Genomic DNA, 22163 nt, shown 5'->3' with positions numbered 1-22163 from the left:
CCCTGCCGCGCCAGGGACTAACATACCAAAACCTGGCAAGAACTTTTGATCATGAGGCCTCTATGTATAGGCCTATACAATATTTTGACATTATCTGTTCTCTCAGTGATAAAATTTCATCGTATACAAATTAAATATTATTCTATTAAATAAATAATACCTTACATTTGTGTTTCCCACCCCCACCCCCCGACAAAAACTGCTTATAACTCAAATAGCACGCATCATATCTGGCACTTTAGCAGCGTATCCAAGCGACACATTTGCTGTAACAATGAAGCGGCTTTATTAAAAACTATTTTCTCCATGATGAAACGTCTCTTTGTTTTTTGGGTTTTTTTGGTTTTTTTTTTTTTCAATTTCCAGATGGCTTGGTGGCCCTCCAAAAATGTTTCGTGGCCCAAATTTAGGCCGCAAACCATCGTTTGCGGAACATCGTATTAAAAGACTTAACTGAATTTTGTTTTTACATGAAGTACTGTGCATCAAAATTAATGTTTGCAAACAAACTTTTAACCAATCAAAAGATCATCTGAAATACTTTCAGTTGTACACATAAACTTTATAAAATGTCGCTTACATTGCACAGGGTAGTTAATAAATATTGTAGAGATATAATGCCTTGCCCAGGGATGTACAATAAAATCTCCCAATTACGGTCTACCCCCATCACTGAGATGCTATGAAAATTTAATTCTCTGAATTAAGAATTTTCATGATTATGAACTCTGTTTGGATGGAAGGGTATGTAGTTTCAGTTAATTTGGAATCACTTTTATTACAGTGGCACACATCCACAATGATGGTGTATCCAAAAGACCAAAATCAACAGAAAATTGAAAAGAAGAAATCAACTTAACTATGAAAATCATTATGGAAGTATTAAAGGTTCAGTGAATAAAGCCAAATGACAACGTTCCATCAAACAAATTCATTAAAAATAATAATAAAGATAATAATAAGCAACTTATATCGGTGGTACTTAGGTATTAATGTTCTTAAAGATATTTGATCTTAAATTCCGTGCTTGTTGAATGTATTTTTTACAATATTTATCAGAAGATGATTGAAAGATTTTCATCTTTATCAGACAGATCATCTAAAAATATATGATGTTTAAAATCATCAGAACCATAAATGAAGTTAGTCCAATGAATGTCTAAGTTATGGTTACGTAGATCTCTTTCCAATTCAGAAAATATTAAATCTGATTGGTTTTAATTTAGAACATTTAAAGCGAAAGTGATATATTGTTTCTTTATGGTTCGCTTCACAAATAAGACAAAGGCCTGTATTAACATGCCATGATTCTTAACGGGCTTCTAAATCCAGGCAGTTTGTACGAGCTTTAAATTTTTGGTTGGGTCCCTTGAAGTTGGTCTTATCTAATAAGTACTTCTCAAATTTTGGTTCGCCTTTAAGTGGGAGATGTTTCTGTATGAGGCTGCAATGTTAACAAGGCTATTATTACATTTAAGTGTAGTGTGGTGAAAAGCTACAGAATTATAAAAATTTAAGTTTACTGTAATTTCAAAAATGTGCTAGGTTACAGTAGTATACAGTATTGCTCATTATGTTGAATTATGTTTGTATAAAGTAATCTTGCTGAATATGGCATCGACCCAATGAAATGCATCGCTGGGCTAGCCTTCTGAGCAGCTTCATCTGCGTGCATTGCATACACTGACCCACAAAATTCAGCTTTCGAAATCACTGCTAAATTCTAAGTATACACAGGATTTTTGTGTGAAGATTTAAAGTTGTAATTGAAAGTGGAATTCTTCAGTAGAGAATCATTAACAAATTAATGATTGCTGTAATTGCATGTTAAAGGAAAATGTTTAAAAAGAAAATAATAAATGTTTAACAAATGGACAATAAGACTGTTTACTTCATAATAAAATGTACCAGAATTGGATATATAAAGAAGCCATCAGTCATAAGAAATGGATAAAGAAATATATTTAAAACCATCAAAGCGTTGAGTTGCTCAGAAAGAATATAAAAAAGGTAATAACGTCTGGAATAAATATGTTTTTGATGACTTAGCAGACCTTTCATTGCACCAACATTGAATTGGTTACCTACTAATGTAAAGATGAAGAAAATTCTATTTTTTATATATCTATTGTCATATGATATATTAGCCCTTGATAGCATATATATAATAAATTAAATTAAATTTAATTGGTGTGAAAAATGTTTAATTGAAATCTATTAATATGATGAAATTCATAAAATATATGCAATTCAAGTAAGCTCAACCTATCTTTAAGATAGAAAAAAAAAACATTTTAAAATCAAAATAAGAATTAGCAATATAAATTTATTTTGCATTACAAAAAAAGAAAATAAAAATTTAAAAATATAACCAAAAAATCCATAAAAAAATTGAGTGTACATTTTACAAATCGATAATTCCTTTTCTTGCTTTTAGCTTGCAGGATACCAAGGCAAAGATCAGTTTTCTTTAAGAGGACTCTGCTTTATATTTTAATGAAAGCGATTTGGAACTCTTCTTTTTTTTTTCTAAAGGAAGACCTGACACAAAGCTATTGGCTGAGCCTGTGTCCCACGCAAAGCAGGTGTTAGGCATGTTTATGTTCTTAGCTACCTGTTTTTATTATGAATCCACATCAGATAGTGTACATCTACAGTATTAGCTACTTATTGAATTCTACCATTAAGAACACTAAGTACAGCAGTCAGAAATGTTTCAATTCACTGTAACTATACCCTTTGCACTCTGCTGTACATATGTATTATATCTTGCATTTCAAACATCATATTTGTTGCTGCAATACTCGGGCATTTGAACAAAAGCAATTTTTCAGAATCCTCATTATTATTACCGTGCAGTGAAGATGTAGGAAGTGATCCTACTGTCTTCAACTACTTAAAATGTTAAATTTCAAGCTGTTACTTTTCTGCTTGATGTGTATCTGTAGTTTACGATAAGCACACTTCACTTGCAGTGCTATATAAGCTGTAAAAAAAAAGTATGATTGCTAGCTGAAAAAGATTAAAAAATAAAAATATTTGTTATACTTCACTTATGGAGATGTTTTAAATGGAACAGTTTGATGTTATGCATACAAAATTGAGCAGGATACAATAGGGATTTATAGATAGGTCGGGGTTGATACTCAGTTCTATGATCGTGTTCTTAATCTCTGAAATACCCTAGGATTTGTTCCCGACTGAAAACAACTGCCTCAATAAAAACCACAAAATGAGGCACGCTTTAGAAATCATCGCTATTAATTACATCGTGTGATTGGCAAAATCTGTTTTGGGATGAGCGTGGAATTTTTTAAAACCAGAGGGAACAGGGGCGGAAATAATTGAACTCTTCAAAGCCCATCATTTAGTCTGATGAATAAATTGTTAGATTTTAGTAATTAAAGGTAAGCAAAAGGGATGAAACCGAATGCTAAGTATAAATGACTTAGAATCTGTGACACACATAAATCAGAAATATGAAACTAAATTAGTTCAGTGCACTCTATTGAAGATGCATGGTATTCTTGATTAAATAATGCTAGCAAACAAAACCTAAATTATTAATTTAAGGATACTGTCTATGGTTAAATCTGGAAAAACTATAAGAATCCATAATAAATATTTAATTGCTTATTAACACGTTGGCTGCCAGCGACGAGTATACTCGTCAAAAACGGGGGAACATTCTAGCGTTTATAACTTCTTTATTATACAATGTACGACCACAGACTCGACGGCTGGTAGTTCGGGGAAGATACACCTAGACGATAACGTACAAATGACATATGTATGTTTGTTGTGTTATGTTGCCGGTAGTACACTCGAGCGGTACAAGTGGGGGCGCCCTTTGAACATATACCAACCCATGCAAAAAGAGGACGAGATAACTCGCACTTGGCATAGTCAGCAAAAAGTTCTATCACAGTGCCACCGACGAGTATACTCGCCCCCTAATATTTTCCCGCCAATTTATTAGACACATCATTTTGATGATATATGACTAGATAAAATTTCAAAAAAGTATGTTTGTACATGTGAACTTGTTTTGGCACACGGGAAGGAACCGTAAAAAAAAAAGGTCTGGCAGTCAACGTGTTAAAAAGTGTTAAATACTCTATGTTATCAGCAATGAGATTCAGATGAAGACTAAGTTTTTGCTTATTTATAGATATTTTAATACAAACAATTTATTTTATCAGATAATTTAGAGTCCATTATGTATTATTGTATCTAAAAATGATTGAAATAAATTTAGTGAGGAAAATACTTTCTCCCTCTAATTTTCGTTTGAAAACTGATATTACACATAACCGTACAAAGAACTGCAACTGTAATATTTTTTTAATAGTATTAATTCAATTTAGATTATATGAATAATTAATTAACAGTAATACTGTGTGAATAAATACAACATAAACAATTGGTTACATTGCATAACACTATTTATTATATTTGAAAAAAGTGTATATTATGCTTGCTGGCAGTCTCACATGTAGAGTGTGATAATCCTTTAATCTGGATTCTTGACATGAGAAATAAATACGTTCGTAATATTTGCGAGACTTTTCATAGTTTCTTTTTATACCATTGTAAGATGTGTTTTTCAAAACACCAAAACTTATCCAATGTCAGTGTAGATATTATTGTTGCTTTTATTTTAATGAATGATTTTTTTTTTTTTTTTGATGATCTGCAGGAGCTTGGTAACTTAACCAAACTAGTTTGCCTCGATGTGTCTGAGAACTGCTTGGAAACATTACCTGAAGAAATCTCAGGACTGAAGAACCTAACAGACCTGCATCTGTCTCAGAATTGCCTGGAGAAACTACCAGAAGGCATTGGTGAGTGCAGGCATCCATGTCAATGTCAGAAAATCCTTATCTCTAGTCTGGTGTGACAGAATAGAGATCAATACTTTGTGACAATTACATGATCTCTATTCTGGTGTGCCATGATGTAGTTGATAAATTTCAGTTTTGAAATACTTTTGGCATAATTATAATATATTGATATAATGAAATTGAAACACAGAAATGTATTTTGGCCCCTTTGCATCTCAACTTTAACCTATCAGCAAGTTGTTGGTTAGATTTGAGCTTTCTGTATTCAAGCTTTTAACACGTTGGCTGCCAGCGACGAGTATACTCGCCCACAGGGTGTTGCTGAGGGCGCAAGGAACGAGTATACTCGTCAAAAACGGGGGAACATTCTAGCGTTTATAACTTCTTTACTATACAATGTACGACCACAGACTCGACGCCTGGTAGTTCGGGGAAGATACACTTAGACGATAACGTACAAATGACATATGTATGTTTGTTGTGTTATGTTGCCGGTAGTACACTTGAGCGGTACAAGTGGGGGCGCCCTTTGAACATATACCAACCCATGCAAAAAGAGGACGAGATAACTCGCACTTGGCATAGTCAGCAAAAAGTTCTTTCACAGTGCCACCGATGAGTATACTCGCCCCCTAATATTTTCCCGCCAATTTATTAGACACATCATTTTGATGATATATGACTAGATAAAATTTCAAAAAAGTATGTTTGTACATGTGAACTTGTTTTGGCACACGGGAAGGAACCGTAAAAAAAAAGGTCTGGCAGTCAACGTGTTAAAAAGTGTTAAATACTCTATGTTATCAACAATGAGATTCAGATGAAGACTAAGTTCTTGCTTATTTATAGATATTTTAATACAAACAATTTATTTTATCAGCTAATTTAGAGTCCATTATGTATTATTGTATCTAAAAATGATTGAAATAAATTTAGTGAGGAAAATACTTTCTCCCTCTAATTTTCGTTTGAAAACTGATATTACACATAACCGTACAAAGAAAGCAACTGTAATATTTTTTTACTAGTATTAATTCAATTTAGATTATATGAATAATTAATTAACAGTAATACTGTGTGAATAAATACAACATAAACAATTGGTTACATTGCATAACACTATTTATTATATTTGAAAAAAGTGTATATTATGCTTGCTGGCAGTCTCACATGTAGAGTATGATAATCCTTTAATCTGGATTCTTGACATGAGAAATAAATACGTTCGTAATATTTGCGAGACTTTTCATAGTTTCTTTTTATACCATTGTAAGATGTGTTTTTCAAAACACCAAAACTTATCCAATGTCAGTGTAGATATTATTGTTGCTTTTATTTTAATGAATGATTTTTTTTTTTTTTTTTGATGATCTGCAGGAGCTTGGTAACTTAACCAAACTAGTTTGCCTCGATGTGTCTGAGAACTGCTTGGAAACATTACCTGAAGAAATCTCAGGACTGAAGAACCTAACAGACCTGCATCTGTCTCAGAATTGCCTGGAGAAACTACCAGAAGGCATTGGTGAGTGCAGGCATCCATGTCAATGTCAGAAAATCCTTATCTCTAGTCTGGTGTGACAGAATAGAGATCAATACTTTGTGACAATTACATGATCTCTATTCTGGTGTGCCATGATGTAGTTGATAAATTTCAGTTTTGAAATACTTTTGGCATAATTATAATATATTGATATAATGAAATTGAAACACAGAAATGTATTTTGGCCCCTTTGCATCTCAACTTTAACCTATCAGCAAGTTGTTGGTTAGATTTGAGCTTTCTGTATTCAAGCTATGATGATTCATTGACTACTGTTGCTTTCAAGGAAACATTGGTACCTTGGTACAAGTATAACAATATGTAATAATATATTTGACAAATATTGACAAATTAACAATGTAATGCGAGAGCGGGGAAAAAGATTAAAGATAAATAGTATAGCAGTAACATTGAACAACAACAATGATGGTTAAAATGCAATTTTATAAAGCATGTGAAATATTTTAAAGATGGTAAGGACTGAATGAAATCTGTCTTTTGTTGATTATAGTTTATGTATGCATCACAACAAACATTTTACACAATAAAGAAGACATAGACTCTTCATTGCATATTAACTTATATTTTTTTTTCTATTTTCATAATATACTATTTTTATATGGTAAACAATTTTGACCTTGTCCTATTTGTCATAAAAAGATTTTTGTAACGTTTTTTTTAAGGGAATCTACGTCTACTTAGCATCATCAAAGTGGATCAGAATCGGTTGACAAAATTGACTGCTGCAATTGGAAGGTAAGGAGCTTTGTATCTCTGCTGGATGAAAATGAAATATTATTTCAAAGAAATTCATCTATTAACAATCACTTTTCTGTCTGAGGAGTTTGTAAAAATAGTGATTGTCTGAGCAATATGATTTTGAACTCTCGGCAACTCAATAGTATTTTAACTGAAAATTTTTTGCCTTTGTCCTACATTCACAAACAGGCAATTGAGTGCCTAACGCTGTGTCCAGACAATCAAATTGTTGTATACCCCTGTATAGTGATGATGTGCTTATATATATGGTCATAGTGTGATGTCATCATGACCTTATTTAGGCATGTTTTTTTTTTCAAATAAAATTTGATAGGCTAGACAAGGCTTAAAAGGGCTGTAAATAATGTCAAGTTTTATGAGATAGAAATAAAAGGAGAATCTGTTTCTGTCTTTACTAGTTTGCAGTATTCAGAAACCTTCATTACAATTTCATAAATCCAATAGCTACATAGAGAAAATATGTGTGCTGTCAGATGTATTCATTCTCATTGCTCCAACATGCCATCTAGTAGTTTTAATTGCATATGTTTATGTCAAAAATCTAGGCAAATATACAGATATTTTATCCTATCACAAAGGTCATGTGTGGAATGAATACACATAGTGACAGGTCGTTTTACGTGTCTTAATTTTTTTGACATATCGTCCACGCCCTTTTGGCGACCGTAGGTTTCCTGATTTTGCATCTCCCGGGCAGCGACGCCAAATGAATAAATAAATAATAAGCGCAGTGAAATTATGGGATGACATAATTATTACAGGATACGATGGTGATGATATGATGTAATCCCAGGGTTCATTAACCCTTATATATGACTTTGATGTACCGTTAGTAGTACAGTAAAATCTCGAGTAGAAACCCTGGGTTTCTTTTTTTATTTTTTGCAAACTTTGGATGGCTTCTTTTCACATTACAAGCTCATTTCGCGGTTAATTCTTGAAATTTGTTTGCCATTGCAGTTGTGTATGTATTACAGAACTCATCCTCACTGAAAATCTTCTACAAGTAAGTATTATTTTTTTTAGTAGCATGTAGCTATTTGTCTAAAATGTTTACTCAGATATCTTTGTGTTCCTTAAACACTGCATTGTATACTATAGATAGATTTTATGATGTCTATAGTGCAGGTTAAAAAAACTAAAATAAATTTGAATATTAATAGATGGTAAAAATGCCTGTTGAATGAATGCATTTTAATCATGAATAACTTTGCGCTGTTTACACAATTCGTATATTGGTTTAACAAATTAGAAAGGAATAAGAAAAGTAAAATGCGCCTTTGGTTATTTGTAGCTGTTGTTCTGTGGACAATGAATGGTTATTAAATATAAGATCAATATGCACTAAATAGACTATGAAACTGAAAATGTTTCAAGAGCAAAAATGTGTACTATGCTCCTTGTTTAGTTATTACTTGATCTTGCCCCATAAAAATGTTAGCCACCATATTGGATATGGTTAATTCTTACTGTTTGCCAATACACGCTTGAGTGAAACTTGTAGGACATTTCAAAATGTAGATAAAAAAATTTCATTAAACTGTTACCGAGTACTCAGACTGTGTCACCAGTATATCTAATTTACAATACAAAAAAGCTTCTCCATTTATTGAAAATACTTTTTTATACCCGCAGTTAATTTAAAACCTGTAACACAAGTATATTGGTAGTTGTAAACTAAGGTGCCTTAACATGTTGCATATTAAGCATGGCGGTATATTACAAACTGGAACATAAGTACATACATAGATGTAAGTAGGGGTCTTCCAACATGTTACACATGCAATAAGTTACACCTTGTAACGCATAATGTTCATAGATGTGAGGGCCTCCAGATATGTTTTTGCAGACAAATGCAGGATATCAGTTATTCAACATGTATTCTTTATCATAAAAACAAAACATCAAACAAACATTTCATGCATTTGAATGTAAAAAGGTATCTGAAATGTACGTAACTGTTAGATGTGTATAAGAGACAGCCTCATATCACCTTACTTTACGACCTAGTGCTCCCTCACTAAATCGTTGAGGCCCCACTCGACCCTCATGCCCCTACCACCTTCCCGCTTTTCAAGATACCTAGATACTCCACTGAGTTACGTATTTCATTACGGCTAATCACAAGATAGCTTATTTCAAACAGGCATTGAAGTATGAATCGTTTTAAATGTGAGCCAGTCAAAAATTTTGGCAGGGTTGTGAATCTTAATTCCACTTGAGCATCCACATCAAGCATGAGTCTTCAGTATGATTGAACATAGACATTGGTAGTGATCAAGATATGCAAATGAGGATGATTCATTATGATAGGATAATAATAATAATATATGCCTAGGTTATCAAGTGCAGGTCAAGCAGGTCACGACGTTCCAAATCATTTCAACTTCCTCTACGACATTATGAGATCATTTTCGACTTCTTTTTGGGTCCTGTTACCATTGTCGCCAACTGTATGATCATATGGAGCTGTTCAATACAACGATGACATTACCATAATAAAGAATTACTCTGAAAAATGTTGTTTCCACTGTACATAATAAACTATGGTAAATAGAAGTATATTTAATAGTACTTAATCCATAAAGCCTCTGTGCTCTTTACATTTTAAACAAAGTACCATACATACCAGTTAAAATGAAACAAATTCAATGTGAATATTGCCATTTCTGAGTATGAGGCTTTTTGTGGTGAAATTATATAGCAAAGATATTTTCAGATACTTGAGAATGTGATCTTTAAAATAAGAGGTCATTAATATTAAATAAATGTTGGACATTTTAAGCCTTATTGGGAAGCAAAAGTACACCACTCATGGAGTCAAGGAAATATTTAAAGAGGATTTTGAGTAATCGCATTCAGAAGTCATCCATGCATACATTTTCTAATAAAATTTACCAAAAAAGATGTGAAAGGTTGTTGACTATTTCCAGAACTATGGGACACAATCAAGCAGGTATTAACATGTTGACTGCCAAGCCTTTTTTCCTAGTTTCATCCCATACACCAAAGCATAAAGGGTTCCACCATAATATAAATCATTCCCATCAACTGTAATGAAACACGAACAAACATACTGTATATATTTTTAGATCATTGCTCTTGGGTTCTTCCCTGAACCTCCAGGGTGAGAGTTCATGTTTTGGTGACCATTGCCAGCTATTTTACATGCAATACAATTTAGTGGTATGTTTAGACAGGTGTGGACGTGAATTTGCATCCTTCGTGCCCCGAGTGAACCTTGTCGTATGTCAACTTGCGTCTCTGGCAGCGAACGTGTTAAACTGTCAATTTCTAGGCCATTTTTAAAGCTCTCTTACCTGTGCTAGCCATTTTGCCATGACATACCTCATATGTATGTGCGTGCGAACTCTTAAATGATTGAGTGAGTGTGCATGAAGTCTGCGATGCATGCCTTTTAATGATGGATTAGTCACTAATTTGTAATAGAATTCAGTTGTTCAATGCTCTCGTAATATCAAATATTAAACAATTTGAGAAGTAATTAACCCGATGGCATGTATTCTATTGGGGTGTTTTTCTAGCTTAAAATAATTATGGAAAGAATTCTATGAGTTGATGTAACTTGCATCATACAAATATACCTATTTAAAAAAAATTTTTTTTTTCTTCATATATAGTATATTTGGTTATGCTATGTTGGTTCAACCACTTATATTGTAATAAATTAAAAAGTGAATTATTACTGAAAATGTCTACTTTGAATTATGAACAGGAAATGTTTAACATTAGAAACCAAAAATATTTTAATGATCAATAAATAAGGAAATTAACCACACAAAAAAGTGAATTATACCAATTCTTCCTTTTAACATTAGTAAGATTTAAGATTTCAGACAATACAGTAGGAGTATGTCAGCTGACCAGTATTTTTTTTTCATTATTAGATCTTCAAAAAGTAAGGTATCACATAAACATTTCAAACATAACAAAAATTGCATTATCAATATAATATAAAATAAATGAAGATAAAAGAAAAGAAAGTCATTCCTTAATAAAATATTCATATTTTACAATTTATAAGTAAAGTAGCTTTTGAAGTATAATACAAAGTATAATATAATGAAGGAAGAAAAAAAATATCCACATCAAAGTGTCCTATTATTATACATTTAAACTAAAGATTAAAGAAAAAAAATTAATAAGCTTTTTAAAAAAGAAATTGACAAACCAAACTTTTTCTAATATGAACAAATTAAGGCATTTTCTTTATCATAAAAACAAAACATCAAACAAAAATTTCATGCATTTGAATGTAAAAAGGTATCTGAAATGTACGTAACTGTTCCTTTTTACTTGATATCCAAAATGTCAGATTGGAATGAGATGTGTAACAGTTCTGCCATATTATATTTTACACTGAAAACCGTAGAAACAGGAAATAAGAACATTCTCAAAAATGTCAAACTAGTGCTTAATCAGATGACTGACATGCAAGCAAAGTTAATTTAAAATACAAAAGAATTTAATAAAGAAGTAATGTAATTCTAACAACGTGCATAGCAACACACTATAATAAAAGCTTTGAATGCTATTAGCACAACTTGTTTAGTTTCAATACAAAAGACCAATACAGAAGACATATATATCGTGTGCACAGCAACACGCTCCAATATTGGCAGTCAATATGTTAACACAGCACAGCTTGTTCAGTTTTAAACAGTCTAAACTATAATTGCATATTGTAAGAGTAATTAAAACGAAATGCAGTGTTGTAGGAGGATCCTTGTTATTATCTGATAATACATGTAAATGTTGGTAGTGCCATAAAAAGTGTTAAAATCTTAGTTTCAGCATAAAATTTTCGAACTATAAAATTTATACGACTAAATCGCTGCTGCAGTAGGTATCATATTAAGTTAGAAATAATAAATTTAAGGGAGATTGGCCGATTTCTGGTAGTTTTTGATTGCTTGTGGAAGTTTCGGAAAATCAATTTCAGAGTGGCTTCCACAACTTTCAGGAGACTTTGAACCCCTTCCTTAAATTGGATATTACTTATTTAAGGGTCTAAATTTTTATGAATAAACAGTTCAGTGCATCAGCTTTACAGTCATATGTTAATATTTATCTATCTCAATCCAGAGGCAGCCTAAATTCTTAAACATACTCAATGTGATTATTTTGTTATCTTATAGGAATTACCAGCATCTGTTGGGTTTCTGAAGAAATTACACAATCTAAGTGTTGACAGAAATAGACTGACACATCTAGCACCAGAGGTAGGTTTAAAGACGCCTCATCAACTTCTTTCAGACCGGTTATTTCTAAAGTTACCCTTAGCGTGTTTGTTTGTTTTTTTTTTTTGTGTATTTTATATATATATATATATATTTTTTTTAATTTAAAGTGCATTTCATGTAACCATGAATATTAAACTTCTCAAAGTCATCAATTTCAAATTCCTTTCAAAATAGGAATAGTTGATACATTTCAATGTAATGAATAATATAATTCAATTCATGAATATTGCATTAAAATAAATAAATAAATATATTTCAAATCTTTTAAATCATGAATATTCATTAGCTTTCATAGTAATGAAAAATATATTTCATGGTCATAAATTAATATTCATTTTTTTTTTCAAAGTCAAATATTCAATATCTTACAGAGTTATGTATATTCAGTGCTTTAATGTCATGAATATTCAATACCTGTTAAAGTCATAAATGTTAATTATCTTTCATAGTAATGAAAAATTAATTCTATGTTCATGAATATTCAATGCTTTCCAAGTCAAATATTCAATATCTTACAGATTTTATAATATTCAGTGCTTTTAATGTTATGAATTTTCAATACATTTTAAAATATTAAATATTTCAAGTTAATGAATATTCAATATCCTTAAGTTTTTTAAATTTCTGAAATTTTATATTAATTTATGTTTACATAATGATATTCTATATATATCTATCTACCATTTTAAAAATATATTATACAAGTAGTGATTTCCTGTCAGTGATTGTCAGTGTAGATTCTCATCAGCCTTTGCTTGTTGTTGTCGATTATCTCAACAGACATTTCATGAGAATATAATTAAGTAATGTTGTAATTATCTGTCTTGTCTGATTGACAGATTTCCTCTGCCCACAAAAGAAGTGTTTACTGGGAGTTTACGTTGCATATCGTAATAATCTCCTTGCTTAGTTTTCAATCGCTTGGCCTAAGATACAGGGCTCCCAGTAGGAATGAGTCAGTGCTACTGGCAAACATAGGCCATGCTATTTGATATGTATCATTCACTTGTCAGTCCACTCACATGTCATATCCTGTTATTAGACAAAATTTTTAGATCCAGGAACATGTTTACACTATGCAATATTAAAATTTGATTGTAGCATTGAAATGGAGGCAGATTAATAGTAATATTAAACAATAGTAAACATAAATTCCTGAGTATGAGCCCAGCGGTGTTAAAAGTAAAATTTCTCTTAGTATATAAGTGGATGGCCTTTTTCCTGGGGATACCCTTGTTTACGAAGAATTTGATGATTATTTTTCAAACACTCAAGTACTTAACTTGGGAGCTGGTGAAAATATAATTGACTTCATGGTACAATACTTAATTTATAATTTGAATTGACATTTGGCTTCTTAAGAACCTTAGATCCTGCAGAATTCTGTTGCTAGTATTATGTTACTTTATAATTAGTGTGTATGGTATGGTATATGTTATTAGAGGGCATGCGATTGTTATTTGTATTAGTTGATGAAACAATCAGCATTGTGCTCTTACCACACAATCAAAACGTATGTGACAAAAACTGCTATGCCCATAATTGGATGTAATATGATACCATCATGCCCAAATATGGGGATATCGCACACATTTGTCACATGATTTGTATTTTGACCGATTTCACTGATGATTTTCTACATATATATTTTTAAAATTAAATTTTATTGATTGGCCTATTTTAACTTGAATATTTTATGCTAATTAAATTTATGTTCTCATTGTCATCGGAAAGCCACTAGACAGTGATAATATGAAAATATGCTTAATGATTTTCAGTATTATATATCCACAGATATATTTTTTAAAATGATGGTTAAGAAAGAGACAATTAAATCAATACCTGAATGTGAAAAACCAAAGAATAGCCTCTCTCATAGCAATGATGTTGTAGATGTGGATTCTGTACTGCTTTTACAGTCAGTGTTCTAAGACATCGTAAATTGCAGATTAACATTTATTCTTTCTTAATTTTCTTTCTTTTATTGTTTATCCTGAGGGAATCCAATATTATTATTATTATTATTATCATCATCATCATCATCATCATCATCATCATCATTATTATTATTGTTATTATTATTATTATCATCATTATCATCATCCAATAATTGTTTAGGACACAGTGAAAAGTAGAAATTTGTTAACCCTAACAGTTTTGATAATTCTCATGATCTGTCAGTTTGCATACAGGCTTACACCCTTGCTTATAGTCTAGCAGTTCAAAATAATCCACAAGCCTAGCAGATATTTATTGCTTTCAGCTGTTCTAGATCAACTCTCTGATGTAAAATTTGACAAAAATATAACCTTTAAAGAATAGTAAATTGCTCAATATCATATTGCTCAAGTTTATCAGCTTCTCCAGTATATGCCCAAGGTGTTTATTTTTTCCTCGAATAAACGCCCCTAAATGACTGGTAGCAATATCATTCTCAACTCATGCTATTTATGTTCTACTCTAGTAGAATTATATTTTTTTTAACCATAGTTCCACATTTATAGTGAAATTTAAGTTTATTTGAGTATATGTATTCATTTTACACCAAAAAGAAAATAAACCCCTCCCTCAAATACATGCCTACCTCGAATAAACCCCTCCCTCAAAAACCCTTCTCTACAATAAACACGGTATATAATTAAGAAACCAACATTACAAGGTAATTAAACAATTCACATTGTATTGTTTTATTTGTTGGATCTACATCACATCTTTACAAATTTTGTGTTGCTCATTAGTCATGCATCAATTTACATGCTTCATACACTTGAGCGTCAACAGGTTGTCTGTATTCAGGTATATATTAATTATTTAATTAAATTGTTGACTAAATGATACAGCATGCATTGTTCCAGGTATTATGTCAAAAGTTAATGATCTATCCAAGGCTAGATGTAAGACCACTTATTTATGCACATAAGGGAACATATAATATAGTCAAACTTCAACACAACCAATTAACTATTTTCTCAAAAATCATAATTTTACATATGGTATACTTGGCAAGTTTAATTATTAAATTTAATAAACAGTAATTTAATCTAATCACATAGTAAAGTAACATGAAACAACATAGAACAATATAAAGTAAATAACAGCAGCACTTTTGAGACTAACAATAGATAATTTTTTCTCTAGCTTTCGTCCACACAGTGAACTTCATCAGGAGACTACAAATGGGATAAGAAACAACTATAATATACAACTGTAATATTGGGGTCGGTCCTAAAACAACAAAGAATGGTGTACAAAGCAAGTGCAAGTCTGCCGAAATAAGCAATCTAAATAAACAGTATTAAAAAAACAAAAGATCAGTGATAAGAAATAACATATAACTTCTTTTGCCTCTTTTTTGGCATCAGAATGTTTGAATAGGAGTACAGAATATAAAGTTAATACATTTATTCTGTTTAATATTGCAATTCAAGAAAAAAATATTAAGTGCAGGTCTTCTTCCAATTAAATACCACTTTTGGTACTGGGGTTTCCATGGTGTTTACTGTAATTTGGTCTCTAATAAGAATAATATAGGTAAAAATGATTTGTTAATGTGTCACCACAGAAAAGTTTTAGTTAATTTGAGGTGGCCTTTAATTAGAGGGATACCTGTATCAGTTTACTTATTCAAGGTACCAATCATATATTTGCCATTTATGGTACAGAATGCCGAACAAAACATGCAACAAATGACAAAGTTGGCCAAAAAATAAAAAAAGCAGTAGAGATGTTAGCTTGGTGGTTAAGAAGACTGGATTGAAATTCTGTGACAGCACAGGGGATTTTTCTCATGACAAAAAAAAAACATCTCCATTCACTAAGCCTTGTAACTTGGTTTATAAAGCATCAGATTTATATTTCTTTTAATATGTAGGACGGCCCTGATCTAGGTTGAGCTGGAAGGGTCACCCTCTATAAATATGTTTGTTATGTTTTTTTAAAATGAAACAAAAAGGATATGTGAGACATCTTAAGACCTATGGGGGAACATTGCAGACAGAAATATACCATACAAATAACTAGCTCACTTTTTATTTGAACAGAAATAACTATTGTGTAATATATCAAGTGGCATGTATATAGTCATCAACCTGTTTAAGGCCATGGCCCATGCATGTTTATGATATCAGTATACTTATATTATCGGGCTGCAGATTAAATGGAATAGTACATTCACTCCGCTAGAATACTATCGGTCAATATAAGATTATCTTAACTGCAAGAGCTCAATGACCTCAGAATGGATAAAAATATACTTAAGATATAATGCAACAGGTTGTTAATGACATAAAATCTGAAAAAAAATAAACGTTCTTGAAAAATACATTCGACAAGGGTTTGAAGCAATCTTAACTGCAAGAGCTCAATAAACTTGGAATTGATAAAAATATATTTAAGATATAAAGCAACAGGTTGTTAGTGACATAAAATCTGAAAAAAAAAAAAAAACCATTCTAGGAAAAAAAAAAAAAATGAAATGTTTATTTTCACACAAAATGAAATAGTCAATACATAAAAGAACATATAATGGTGTGAAAAAAGGCCCACCACAAACAAGCTACAATACAAGCTTTTGAACTGTGGTGCCCTTAGCTTAAAATTTAATAATCTTACAAATCAATTTTAAATATTAATAATATAGTTCGAAAAAGTTTTTGAATGTTTGAACAAATTTTTCCCAGATTAGAACTTAAAAACAGAGGTCCAGTGTACACATCTGGCTTGTGTGCACTTTAAAGAACTTTTTATGTGTGATTAGGCAGTTACCCAGCAGGGTTGTACTGTAGCTATAGACAACTAGGGGTGGGTGATAGATATTTTAAGAGTGGGTTAGTTGATAACATTAATAAGCTCTAAATAATAAGAGTGGATTTTAAAGATGGAAAAGTGGGTTAATAAGGGTGGGTGGAGGACCACGAAATTATCTTTAGACTGGATGGAAATCTTCAAGGCTGGGTGGTCCCGCCCAACTCTGCCCACCATAACTACATTCCTGTAACTCCTGTTACAGAATAGGTTTTTGTGTCTACTGCCCCTAACGGGGGCGTAGACACTATGTCACGATGTAGCAATTAAAGATGGCGAAAGAGGGTAAATTTGGTTTAGGCATGATGGGTACAACTACCACTAGGTAGGGGGCGCTCTATTGACAACCAAATAGCGTTCGGAACTCGAACAAAATTGCGTTCAAGACTGTGAACACGCGTTATAGAGACGCAGCACGCGTTCGCCACAAACGCCTCTTACCGTCATTTGAAGGACGCCCTCTATAACATTGAAGTACTCTTCGTGATCAACGACATAATGTGGTAACTCCAAGAGTTACTTATTTTTGAAGTGTTTTTAGTGTAATATAGTAGTAGGCCTATACAGAATATTGTTATGAAAGAAAATTTTCTTGAAAAATCCAGATGCACTACAATAATACACACATCTGCATATTGAAGAACATAAGATAAAATTTAAAAAAACAAAATCTCCTGTATAAAGTCGTAGACACACGCTCCTGCTGGGAGCCTATTTTTTATAGTGAATGTATATTTAATGTAGAAAATAAAGTCAATAGAAACCCATAGCCACACACATAAGCTTACAGAAGGTAAGAGCACACACGAAGAAATGTCTTTTGCATAAGTAGTAATAATAATAAAGATAAGATTTTTTTTTTTTTGTACATTCTATAGGTTGGCCGATGTAAAAGTCTTGGTGTATTGTCTCTGCGTGAGAATCGCTTGACAAGACTTCCACCCGAGATTGGCAACTTGAAAGATTTGCACGTATTAAACATCTCCGGGAACCGTCTCGAATGGCTTCCAATACAGTTAACAAATTGCAATTTGAAGGCTTTATGGCTGTCGGAAAACCAGGTATGATTTACTTTTGTTTATAGCTCATAACCAACTAACAGTGCCTCTCTTATAAACCGGAGTCCATTAAATCAGTTAGCATGTCCTGATGTAAATAAGGATATGCATTGCTTTTAGCAAATCACAGGAAATAGCTCAGGATGTTTAATTGTAAACAAGCAAAGGAGGATTACTGTAGACTTGATTACAATGTGCACAGAGTTACTTTAAGATTATAAAAGATGGTTATTTTCTTTGACTGTATTTCCCTTGATATTTGACTACAGAGTAAATAGTTGCATCTGAGTTTCATTCATGAACTATTAAGGTGATATTGCAGACCAAAATATAAAAAAGAAAGAAGCTTTACCTATAATAGTGGAGCAGATATTTGGCACAAACTTGATATCAAAACCAGAAATGCCCCAAATAGAAATACCTTTAACCTAGTGTCTGTAGTAAATAAAAATCTAAAGTATAGTGAACCTCAACCTCGTTTTTAAGTGAATATTAATCCTCATTATCTTTTAAGGATTAGTTTATGTAGTCAATGTTAGAACAGACAAATGCTACCTTACATCATGTAGCTTTGTCATAATTTTGATTTAGATCAAGTTAGTTTTAAGTATACAATATTGGTAAAACTTATTTTTTTTTGTATTTGATTGTTTATGGTTTTGTTTTTTGTCTTTTTGTTTCTTTTTGCTAGTCACTTTACAATCAAATTAAGGCTAAGAAAAACATTTAAAATTAATAATCATTGGTGGCCTGTTGTCAATTGTGCATATTTGTTTTTTGCTTTAGTTTATTAAGTTTTATATAATTGTATTTATGTACCTCACTTCCTTTTGTAAGAACACCCACAGGGTGAAAAGGTTTCGTGAATAAATAAAGATTATTATTATTATTATTATTATTATTATTATTATTATTATTATTATTATTATTATTATTATTTAACATACGACACATGCATTGTTTTTGGGGTGGGAGACCTGGACCCTGTGATACTACTTTCGAGAATAAATAAAAATTATTATTATTATTATTATTATTATTATTATTATTATTATTATTATTATTATTAATATTATTGTTATTATTTTTTTTAATTATTATTTTAATTATTATTGTGAGAGCATGAGCTTAGCTCCTGTCTCTTATTGTTATTATTATTTATTATTATTATTATTATTATTATTATTATTATTATTATTATTATTATTATTCAACATACGACACATGCATTGTTTGTGGGGTGGGAGACCTGGACCCTGTGATACTACTTTCGTGAATAAATAAAGATTATTATTATTATTATTATTATTATTGTTATTATTATTTTTTTTAAATTATTATTTTAATTATTATATATTATTATTTTTTTTTTAATTGTTATTATTATTATTTTTTTTTTAATTGTTATTATTTATTTTTATTATTATTATTTTTATTATTATTTACAATACATGACATATGCAGTGGTTGTGTGGTGTATTTGCCTGATCCAAATAACAATATTTTGATTGCTAATCCTTAATACTGCCTTCTAAAAGCACAATTTGTGCCATACTAAGCCATAAAAACTCTAAGCCATGAACCCTTCAAGGAATTTTTATCCTGGCACCCTGACCGAGGCTCTAGTCGGCCCCTTGGTTTCGAACCCCCCTGTCTTGAGGACACAGGACTTGGGTGATTACCTAAAAGAAATGTTTTGCTGGATTTTCACATTTAATTTTCTTAGTCAAACTGACCAGGTACCCTGATTAGTTTGACCAGTGAAACATTCAGGCCAAAAAGGACTCAGGACAGCCAATTGAGCCTAATTCCAATTATGGCTCATTGTAATTTCCCAGAAAATTGTAGAGCTGCATTAACAAGTTAAAAAAATATATATCAAAAAACATCATAGAGAATATAATATTAACATTGCCTTGATACTAAAATGAATTCATTATGGAATAACTGTGGGGAGCCGAGAATGAGTTTGATGTAGACATTTGTTAAAATCAATAGGTTGATGCAAATAGTGCTGAGATGTTGGCATTGTTCGCTGTAGACAACTTAAAGGTTGTTATAAAATAGGTCATCTGTAGATATCGATCTTGTGTGTGTAAGATGTCATATGCTTTTATACATATATTAAATAAAAGACAACATTACATGTATAAATATCATGTATATTTTATTCTGATTCTGTTGTAAATTAAGACAAATTCTAACGTCTGAAGCATTACATTTACGGCAAAAATGAAGATTTATGTACATGTTATGGCTGTCTCTTATACACATCTAGATGTGTATAAGAGACAGTCCTTAATACTGCCTTCTAAAAGCACAATTTGTGCCATACTAAGCCATAAAAACTCTAAGCCATGAACCCTTCAAGGAATTTTTATCCTGGCACCCTGACCGAGGCTCTAGTCGGCCCCTTGGTTTCGAACCCCCTGTCTTGAGTTAACATAGGACACAGGACTTGGGTGATTACCTAAAAGAAACCTGATTAGTTTGACCAGTGAAACATCCAGTCCAAAAAGGACTCAGGACAGCCAATTAAGCCTAATTCCAATTATGGCTCATTGTAATTTCCCAGACAATGGTAGAGCTGCATTAACAAGTTAAAAAAAAATATATCAAAAAACATTATAGAGAATATAATATTAACATTGCCTTGATACTAAAATGAATTCATTATGGAATAGCTCTGGGAAGCCGAGAATGAGTTTGATGTAGACATTTGTTAAAATCAATAGGTTGATGCAAATAGTGCTGAGATGTTGGCATTGTTCGCTGTAGACAACTTAAAGGTTGTTATAAAATAGGTCATCTGTAGATATCGATCTTGTGTGTGTAAGATGTCATATGCTTTTATACATATATTAAATAAAAGACAACATTACATGTATAAATATCATGTATATTTTATTCTGATTCTGTTGTAAATTAAGACAAATTCTAACGTCTGAAGCATTACATTTACGGCAAAAATGAAGATAAAGTGTCTAGAAAAAGGTGTATTTTATAAGGAAAATTAATATGTTTATTTTCTTACATACGAAAACCATATAGTACTGCTCCTATATGTAAATTGTTAACATTGTGGTGCTTTGGTTTTTCTTTTTGCTCATTAGTCCCAGCCAATGTTAAAATTCCAAACAGATGAGATAGGTGCTCAAAAGATCAAAGTGTTAACTTGCTTCCTTCTGCCACAGACAGGACCATCAGAGAGCATCAGTCTAGGTGAGTGAAGCTAATAAAAAACAAACTTCTTATTAGTTTAATCATTGTCATCAATGTTATCAGTGTCATTGTTATCATCATAATTTTTAATAAATTTAGTCAACACATCATCTTGATATATTTATAAGAACATTTTTTTTGGTTTTTATTGTCTTCATTGTCATCATCATCGTCGTCATCATCATCATCATCATCATCATCATCATCATCATCATCATCATCATTATCAACTTCATCATCACCATTAACCATCCACATTGAATCCGGGTAAATTAAGATCGTTGGTGCTAACACATTGTAGTAGGCTAACATATGCCTTTCTTTATTATGTTTTATGTCAATGGAGATTAGATTAGATAGACAGTTTTTAATTGACGTAATCAAATACTTTCCAAAATACATTATCATCAAATTTGATCCAAATTACCCAGAAAGAGAAAGGGTGATATTCTCTTATTTTAAAATTAAAGATTTTTTTGTAGAATTCAATATATTATTATTCAAGCCTAATTGCTAGTCGTGATGATGCTGCAACTGTCTTTGAATTGTTTGACGACACACTATAAATATTATGATAAATTGTCACATCGGTCTAGTTCTTGACTTGATATTTGAAAGCATGTACTGTATATGCATGGTGTATGATTAGGTT

At 31.4% G+C, this 22163-nt stretch overlaps 1 protein-coding gene across 1 annotated transcript in view; it reads left to right on the top strand.

Moving 5' to 3' along the window:
- LOC117110463 (protein scribble homolog) overlaps nucleotides 1-22163 on the top strand; it is a gene marked incomplete in the record, with an annotated part of 107104 nt that overhangs the window by 29150 nt on the left and 55791 nt on the right. The window contains 6 exon segments of the mRNA XM_033253169.1: nucleotides 4700-4844; nucleotides 7068-7140; nucleotides 8125-8170; nucleotides 12324-12407; nucleotides 18110-18292; nucleotides 21403-21511. Coding sequence (XP_033109060.1) covers nucleotides 4700-4844; nucleotides 7068-7140; nucleotides 8125-8170; nucleotides 12324-12407; nucleotides 18110-18292; nucleotides 21403-21511 — 640 coding nt within the window.

The sequence above is a fragment of the Anneissia japonica genome, unplaced genomic scaffold, assembly GCF_011630105.1.
Source record: "Anneissia japonica isolate Jap-2015-1 unplaced genomic scaffold, ASM1163010v1 scaffold3040_len1308831_cov196, whole genome shotgun sequence".
Lineage (NCBI taxonomy): Eukaryota > Metazoa > Echinodermata > Crinoidea > Comatulida > Comatulidae > Anneissia > Anneissia japonica.
This window is presented reverse-complemented; position numbering and strand designations above follow the sequence as displayed.